The 9,026-nt window shown below is 60.0% G+C and overlaps 1 protein-coding gene across 5 annotated transcripts in view; it reads right to left on the reverse strand.

Moving 5' to 3' along the window:
- Window positions 1-7,459, reverse strand: part of HDAC7 (histone deacetylase 7) — a 37,133-nt gene extending 29,674 nt beyond the window's left edge. For 2 of the 5 annotated variants that reach the window (XM_078449922.2, XM_078449921.2), the window contains exon 1: window positions 6,914-7,223. In XM_078449922.2, the coding sequence (XP_078306048.1) occupies window positions 6,914-6,932 (19 nt within the window). In that variant the 5' untranslated portion in view covers window positions 6,933-7,223. Of the gene's footprint in view, window positions 1-6,239; window positions 6,263-6,913; window positions 7,226-7,374 lie in introns of those variants that run through there. The other 3 variants (XM_078449918.2, XM_078449919.2, XM_078449924.2) reach the window with 3 other exon arrangements.
- Window positions 7,460-9,026: the final 1,567 nt, after the last annotated feature.

Below are 9,026 nucleotides of genomic sequence, written 5' to 3' on the forward strand. Positions count from 1 at the left end.
ACAACTCCATGAGGTCGAAACCATTACTAACCTTCACATTACAGAGATGGAGAAACTGAGGCACAGAGAGCCAAGTGCCTGCCCAAGGTTACACTTAGCTGTTTGCAGGAAAAATAGGGACTCTGCCAAGGTCATCCCATTGCTCCCTCTGTGCCCTTACTGGAAGGCTCTTCTGCCTGGCTTTGCAATGGGCACAGGAGGGTCCCAGGTGAGAATTCACATCTGTAGGGGGCTTTAGAATTCCACCAAGTGTTTACATGTGCGTCTGAGAAAATTCCCACTTGAAAGACTAGGAAGTGAAGGCTTAGGGGCCTTCACAGCCTTGCACAAGGTTCCACAGCGTCTGGAATCAAACCCAGGTCTTTGGCCTCAGAATGGTACACTTCTTGCCCCTAGATCAGACAATCCCGCTCTCCAGACGGCCCGGCCGGTCTGGAAGAGAGAAGCACGTCCCTCGCACCATGGAGATGCAGCCTGCACTCAGCCCCTCGCCCGGTGGGGGTGGGGGAGGGGGGTGCTGTGCCAGCACCTCATCAGCGTCTCCACTGTGACTCACTCCTGGGACCCAGGGGAAACACAGCCCTGTGCGGCGGGCAAACACTGCCTGCCTCCTGCCCCGCCTCCAGCTCCCCGCCTCCACATTTGCTAACCGAAACCCGGCTGCTGCTATTTTTAACCCTCCAGCTCCCCCCCTGCCTGGGGCTCCCCCCTTCACCCCACCCCCACCCCCTGCCCCAACCGGGTGCCACCAGCCTGTCATTCTGAGAGCAGTTCTATAACCTGAACGCCCCGACGGGTGCAGCGGATGCCCGGCAGGTTTGTGGGGCAAGCAAAACAAGACGGTTACAGCCCAGTTGCCGAATTCCCCCACCCCAGACTCTTTCCGAACCTGTGGCTCCCAGCCTGCCCCGCCTCTCCCGGCCTTCCTGGGAGCTGGGGGCGGCAGGAATGGGACTTCCTGGGCTGGGAGTGACAGCAGGAGCCAGAGCTGGGCTCCTGGGAATGGGCTCTGAAGTGAGCTGAGCTGTACTCCTGAGGGGGGAGAGGGTAGCCCTGGTTCTTCCCAGGGCAGAGGTTCTTCCTGAAGGCCCAACATCTCTGACCACCAAGGTTTCTAATCCCTGCAGGCTGGGGGCGGAGAGGGGGGGAGGAGAAGGAAGTGGGGAGGTGGCAGGGTGGGAATGGCGTGCCTCGCCCTGGGCCCTCCTTACTAAAAGTCCCCTCCCCATCCTGCTGTGGGGGTTATGGAGGGGCCTGGGTTAAGCCTGAGAGGGAAGGCCTGGGAGGCTCAAGGAGTCCACCGGGTCTGTGCACTGAGCAGCCTGAAGGAGGCCCAGAGTAGAATGCCAACGGAGGCGGCAGGGGGAAGGGGCGGGAAGGGGCTCTGCTCTTACTTGGGGGCTCCTCTAACACTAGGTCTCTAAGGAAAGGGCTGTACCTCCCTGCAGCCTCAGCTCCTAGGTCCACCAGGGAACACCCCCACTTTCTCCCTTCCCCCACAGAACAGCGTGGAGGTGAGAGGGTCTGAGGCTCCTGGATGTGAAAGTTAGCCTCCTGAGAGGGGGGTGGGGTAGGACCTGCAGGGGGACTAGCTGGTGTCTGCCCCCTGGGCTGAGAGTCTCATCCAGCTTAGGGAGCAGATGCCAAGGGCCCAGGAGAGGCTCTGGGGCACCCGGCCAAAGGACTCGTTCACGCCTTCTCTCCTGTCTGCACCCCTGATTGTCCAGCCTCAGCCCTCTCTCTTGCCCTGTCCTCTCTGATGCCTGCACCCCAGAGCTTCTCTCTGGTCTATCCTCCCTTCCGGGGCCTGGTCCTCTCTAAGTCTTGACCTTCTCCCTCCACAGTGACTCCTAAGCCAGGCAAGTAAATCCCAGCGGCTACCGAGGCAGCCAGGCTAGATAGACCCAGAGAGGAGGGACTTGGCACGGGAGTTTTCAGGTGGGGAGATGGGGAGGAAGGGGACGAGGCCGGAGGAAGGCAGGCTGGTGTCAGGAATGGGGTGGTGCTTGAGAGCTCCTGGAGAGATGGTGCCGCCTTCCCAACACCCAACACTTACAGAGGGCCCTGGCCTCTGCCCCACGGAGGGAAAAGGCTGTTCCTCGGAGCAGCGGAGCAGCCTCGATCTCGGCCCTGTCCAGCTTCCCCTCCTCCTCTCCCCCTCGGCCAACCTCTGGGGGCCGCTTGGGGAGCAGAGGCCCTGCTGCCCTCTATGCCGGGGAAACAGGCTTCAGCCCTGAGCCAATGCTCAGTCTAGGTCCCCCACCTGGATCCAGGCAGTTCCCCAGCATTGCTCAGAAGCTCTGAGGGCCCTCTTCTAGTCTGGGGAGGTGAGAGAAGACATTGATATGTCACCTTCTCAGGCCTCTCCGGGCCACCCTGTCTAAGGACGTCCCACCTTGTTATTGTCTATTGCTGCACCCAGTTCATTTCCTTCTTAGGGCTTATCACAGTGTATAACTAGATATATACACTCATTTCTTTACTTGCTTACTTGTTACTGTCTGTCTCCTCCACTAAAGTGCAAGTTCCCTGAGGTCAGACGCTCAGGCCTATGTGTTTACTGCATCTCAGTGCCCAGTACCTGGCACCCAGCAAGGCGAGTAAGCCTCCCAATGAATGGATGAATAGCTGAATGACTGGCTCAGTAAATGGGGCCTCCTGGCTGCCAACATCACCTTTATGGTAGATGCTCAACAGTTCCAGGATTTTGTCAGGGAGGAGAAAGCAGGATGTAACAGAAAGAGAAAGGTCAGGAAGCCTAGGACCCAGGCGGGGGGTGGGGGTGGGGGGTGGTCAAAGCCCAGTTAGCATCCACATCAGCCCCATCTGGCCCACTGCATCATGCCAAGCGTGGATGTGCGCACACATGCACAGAGAGGATGCAGGGATAAGTCCTGGACTGGTCTCGAAAGGCTTGAGTTTTGTCCTAGATCTTCCTCTTCATAGCCCCGTGTCCTTGGACAAACCACATACCTTTCCGGGTCCCAGCTTCCTCAAAAGAAAAAATGGGAAGGTTAGCCCTGATCAGTGGTCCTCAAACACAGCTTTGCAGTAGAATCACCTGAAGCACATGCTAAAATCCAGATTCCTAGGCCCCAACCCTGCAGATTCTGGGCTGGTCTAGAACGGGGCCTAAGGAACTTTTTTTAACATCCTCCCTGGTGACTGAAGCAAATGGTTCAGGAACTTGCATTTGAGGACCACAGATGAGATTGTGTTTTCAGCAAACATCTGGACTTCTACTAAAAAGCCGTGCTTACACAGGTATACATTCCCCCAAAACACGTCCATATTCCCACACAGAGCCACAAATTGCAAAGGTGCACAACTGTACAGATAACATACGTCTGTACCACACGTGTGCGTACTCCCAAAACACCCAACAGAGAGCCACCACATGGATCCCAAACTGCCACGGAACCACCATATGTATATACCCAGCCGAGGGGCACACGAACAGACCCCCACGACACACCCGGCGTGCACACACACCCGTCACATGTTGACCCACGCTACACAGACACTATCCTGAACTTATTTTCCCCTCTGGGAACCGGTCCAGGACCAAAGGAGCTATGCTCTGCCGATGAAAACATCCCTCCCGCCTCTACCGCCCCCGCCCTCACCCCTTGCTCCAGGCAGCAGGCTGTTCACCTTCCCCTTGTGGAGGGAGGGCTGCTGGAAGAGGACAGTGGAGAGATGGAATGAGGGGAGGTTCTGAGCCCTCCCCCAAGTCCAGCAGCCCCTCCTCGTCCCTGCCCTCCCCCGCAAGAGATGCAAAAGGACCTACACCCAGCTACCACCCCTATCGGTGCTCACTCAGCCTACTCACCTAGATTCCCAGGTCCTGGTTCTTGGAAGCCAAAAGGGCTAGGGAGGTGGCCCGATCTGGGGACTCCTCCTAACACTTAGGCTTCTAAGGAAAGGGCTGTCTGGGGGCACCTTCCTGCAGTCTGAAGGCCTGGGTCCCCCGGGAAGGTTACCACAGAAACAGGGGGGAAATATCACAGGGAAACACAATACCCGGCAGGGTCACCTGCTGACCAGGCTTCCTGCTGTGTTGCCCACCACTATCACCCCCCCCCCCCCACACACACACACACACCATCTCATTGCCCTCATGGCCTCCTTCTCTGGCCTCAGCTTGGGCCTCCTCACCAATGCTCTCCTTCCCGCCTCCCCTGGGTTAGGGGAAGCAGCCTTATACAGAAAGTCTGCCTAAACAACACCAGGGATGGCCCAGAGCTGAGCCCCCTACTCCTAATCCTACCAACGCCCCCACCACAGGAAATCAAAGCTTCCTGCCCCAGAGGAAGTGCCCCATCTAGTGAACAAATCCAACATACACAAATGCACAGTCCTGGACAGATGCCCTCCTCCCAGCTCTCAGGCCTTACTCTGGCCATGCTTCTAGCAATAGCTCATATGTCAATATAGGCCCCAGTCTCAGGTAGGACTAAGAACACGCCAGGGCCAACGTGTGAGAGGTGGGCATGGGCAGGACCTAAGCCAGGCCAGGGGTGGGGAAGGCCAGGAGAATGGGCACCAGCAAAGTTAGGTAAGGTCTAGTTCCAGCCCCACTCAGCCTACCATTCCCTGGCTGGGTGACCCTGAGCCTCGCCTTTGCTGATCTTCTCCCGGGCCCCTGCCAACTTCAGAATTACCCAGCTCTTAATGAGAGGCCAGGAGGAAGAAGACAAAGAGGAGGTTGGGGGTTACACCAGCTTCTGCCTTCCTGGTCCCTGACAAGCGTGCCTACAGCTATACGAGGGTCCCCACTCCCCACCCCCATCACATAGGAGTTTCCCATTCCCAAGGGTTTTCAGTGAGGATGGGGGAAGAGGATGGAGAAAGGCCAAGTCCCAACTCTCACTCCCAGAAGCCACCAGGGATGAACGCTGGGGTCCACCCGGCTGCCTGAAGAAAGTTGGGGGTGGCATAATGGCCCCCGCACTGGATGCCAATCCACTTCCTTAGGGTCAGCCTCTCCTGCTCTGTGCTCTGGGAAGCGCACCTGAAATTTTGTCTTCATTTTACTAACGGGGAAACTAAGCTTCAGTGTCAAAGCAGAGCGAGCAGTTTAGAGTCTTGGGAGGGTCAATGCAAGACCTGAATGCAATCTTGCCAGACTCAGGATCCCAGCCGAAGACCAAGTGGCCAGAGAGACACGGCCCAGAGACTGAAGCTAAGAACACAGAGGCCTCAGAAGAACACTGCCCCAAGGCCATTCTAGATGTAACACCAAGAGGCCACACTGAGCCTGTCTCTCCCGGGGCCGTGAGGAACATCAGAGGACTAAAGGCAAGGGAGGAGCCGCAGCGGGTCCAGACCTGGTTTCAGTCCAGGTTCACTGGGTACAACACAGCAGGACTGCTTCGTGCCTCAGTTTCCCTCAGAAGTGACTCCAGAGAAGAAGAAAATTACTTATTTACTGAGGTGGGTGGAGAGAACAGAGCAGACAGTAAGGAGGATGAGATGATAAGCAATGAGGAGCTAGGAGTGGCTTGCAGAAGCCAGAGAAGGGGCTCAGCAAGTACAAGGGGGTCGGTGCAAGGAGAGAAGAGTGTGTGCGGCCAAAGCACTTTAGGGACCTGGCCTATGGGGTCCTTAGTGGGGAGATATGGCCTGCCCAAGTACCCCATTAGTGGGGAGGGAACTGAGTCACAGTCCCCTTTCTTTCAGCCCAGTGGCTGGGCAATGGTCTTGAGGAAGGTCCCCGTGGGTCCTGGTGCAAGTTCTGGGAACAGGCTGATGAGTCCAGATGTCGAGTCCCCAGCAGGGCCACTGAGGGCCAATGCCTCATTCTCAACCTAAAAACTGGCAGGCGGAGCTGGGCCTCAAGCAGATGTTGAATGTGGGTGTGGGATGGGATGGGCAGCAGCAAGACAGCCAGTGTCCAGATGCAGCGGGAGGCCTCCGTGTACGCAGGACAGCCAGCAGAGACGAGGGAATGGCCGGGGAGTTGGTGGGAGGGGCAGCAGTGGCTGGGGAGGTCAGATCCAAACGGGCAGCCAGAGAGAAGGAAATGGGGCTGGGGGAACTGGGTGGCCTGTAGGCTCCAGAGGGCTCTCTCCTAGCCACGGGCCTAGAAATTCTGGGAGTCAGAGCCCAGCCCAGCTGCCAGATTTGCCCCCTGCTCACACTCCCTAGCACCAACAGACCCCAGGCCTGGGGGGGGGGGGGGGGGGGGCGCGCACATCCTGTCCCCCACCCCTCAGTACACAGTCTGCGGTCCCCACCTTCCCGCACCGCTGCCCGCACCTCAGCAGCTCACTTGGGCACAGGTGTCTCTTCGCCCTGATGGGTGAGCAAGGGTGGGGGGCGGTGCTCAGCGAAACCTCACAGTCTCGGACCCTCCCTCCCGAGGATCACTCCCCACCCCCCCCAATCCGCCGCGGAGGGTCGGAGTACGGCCCTCCCCGGACCCGCGGAATGGGGGCGCTGATGTCCAGCGCCCCTAGTCCGGCCCCAACTCAGCGGGTCCTGCCCTTTGCCCTCCCGCTTCCAAACCTTCCGCCCCGGAGCACCGCCCCCTCCCGGGGCCGCGGCGGCCGTCCCTCCCTCCCGGTCCACCGGTCGGTCCTCCCCGGGCTTGGGGGTGATGGGACGCCGGGCCTGCGCGCCAGCGGCCCGGGGCCTCCAACTCCCTCCCTCGGGCCTGTCGCTGCCCCGGGGCGGGCGGATGTGGGCGCCCCGCGGGAGGCCCGAGCCCTCCGGGCCCGGAACCGGCCCCGGCCGGGGGCCTGCCAGAGCCCCGCGGAGCCGGGCGGGGCGGGCGCGGTCGGGGGGCGCACTCCAGGCCGGGCCCGCGGGCCGCGCGGAGCCGGAGCCGAGCCCGAGCCCGGGCGGGCGGCGCTGGGTGCCGCGCGCAGGGCGGGGCGGGCGGGGCGGGGGGCGGCAGCCCAGTACTCACCAGCGCCGGGGCTGTGCATCCAGGGGCCGGGGCCCTCAGAGCCGGGGGCTCATGGCGGGGCGGGGGGCTGGGGCGCCGGCCTCACATCCCCCCAGTCGCCGGCGGCTGCAGAGCGACTGAGAGACGGCGAGAGGAAGGGAGGGGGCCGGGAGGGGGAGGGCCCTGGCAGCCCGGCCGGCCGGGTAGGATGACAATGGAAGGAAATGCTTTATCTGAGTCTGAGAGCGGGCCAAGGGGGAGGGGAGGGAGGGGGCAGGCGCTCGCGGCCCGGGGACACACCACCCCGGCAGACACTGCCCGGCGCGGCGCACGGGCGGCGGGCGGACAAACCGCGCGGCCCGGGAGGCAGCGCCGAACCCGGAACGCGGGACGCGGCCCCGACCCGCGCGCGGCCGCCGCGCTGCAGCCCAGCCCCAGGCGCGGCGCGCCGACCCGCGCACAATTCCCGGAAACCCAGATACCTGAGCGCACGCAGCCTTGCATACACAGCGTACACGAGCGCACAGCCCTGTTTACACAGGGCAGAATCATTCGCACAGACACACTTCTGGGAGGGACCCCCGCGCTCGCAAGTGCGTGCACGTACAGCCCACCAGCAAACAGCCGCACACAGAGACAGTGGGACGCTCGTGGACTCCCAAGTCCCGGGCAAGGAATCCCAGACGGACACCCCCCCCCCCCCGTCCCCCATACCCCTCCCCAACACGACTTGCCTGAGGAAAGTTCCAGGATCTGATTTGAATCACTGCCCAGCCCTCCCCCTCGCGCCCCCCCGCCCCCCACGCCTGCTGAGGGGAACAGAAGGGTCCAGCCTGTTCCTAATAAAAGAAAAAGGGGTTGGGGGTGGTGCTGATTTTGAAAGTTTTCTTTTTTTAAAGAAATTTCTCAAGGGATTTCCTTCCCTCCTCTCCTCTTCCTCTCTTCCTCCCATTCCTCTCCCCCCACAACCCTCCCCCCTTCTTTCCCCCTCCCGGTCCCTATGAGTCAAACTTCAGCAATGTGCCCAGTGTCTCCCAGTGCATTACAGCGGATCACAGAAATGTTCCAGTCTGTGAGTCGGAATGCAGCCGCCTCCAGCCCTCCCTCAGCTAATAAACTCAGCTCGGGGCCAGCTTTGCGCAGCAAGTCTCTGCGCCCCCCCCCCTCCCCCCACCCTCAACTCTTAACAGGACCAGAAGGTCAGACTCGGGGGTCAGGGGCTGAGGACCTCTCCATTGTGCTTCCTGGCCTAGCCTATCCACCCTGTGGCCTCTGGCAATCTGCTGGGTGGGAGACCGAGCCAATGGCTCTGGGACAGGGAGAGGTCCACCACCCACAACACTAGACTCTCCTGTAGTGTGAGGCTTCACCTCTGGAAGGCAGGATGCAGCTTCCCTCTGACTTCCTACCCATCCTACCTCCCTCTATCCGAGGAACCCCAAGAGTCTCATGACTCTACAGAAGGAGAAACGTCTGTAGAAGAGGCGGCACCATGCCACATAGGAAGCAAGACTCCACAGTGGCCTAGGAGGGCCTGGTCATGGCCCGGTCCAACTTCTGACCACAGACCTCTGTTTGCGTGAGCCCAGCTCCAGCCTCAGCACTTGTTGCTACATGGAGTTTTTAGCAGCTGCCTTCCTGCTCCGGTTGCTTTCCTTGTCTCACGGCTCACTCGGCAGCAGATCCAACCTCTCGGCTCATGTTAACTTACCCTCACATACTCCTTGCCTGGCATCCAAGCCCTCCTACAGCATGGCAACACGCTGTGCACATTCTGTCTCTCTCTGTCTCTCTCACCCTGCCTCCCTCTCTTCACTTCTGTAAAGAAGTAAAATGAACTTTTTTAAAGTTCATTTGAGAGAGAGCACGTGCCTGTGTGTGCATGCGAGGTGGGGTGGAGGGGACAGAGGAAGAGGGAGAAAGAGAATTCCAAGTAGGACCCTAGCTGTCGGCGCAGAGCCCAACTTGAGCTCACGGACCGTGAGATAATGACCTGAGCCGGAATCGAGCAAGGGTCAGGTGCTTAAGCAACTGAGCCACCCAGGTGCCCCATCCCTTTCTTCATTTTTTTTCTCGCTATTTTGCCCAGTGCCTCCTGGTACTTAGTAGTCAGTAATGTTAGTTGTTATTTCTC

This window comes from Panthera onca, chromosome B4, assembly GCF_046562875.1.
Source record: "Panthera onca isolate mPanOnc1 chromosome B4, mPanOnc1 haplotype 2, whole genome shotgun sequence".
Classification (NCBI taxonomy): domain Eukaryota; kingdom Metazoa; phylum Chordata; class Mammalia; order Carnivora; family Felidae; genus Panthera; species Panthera onca.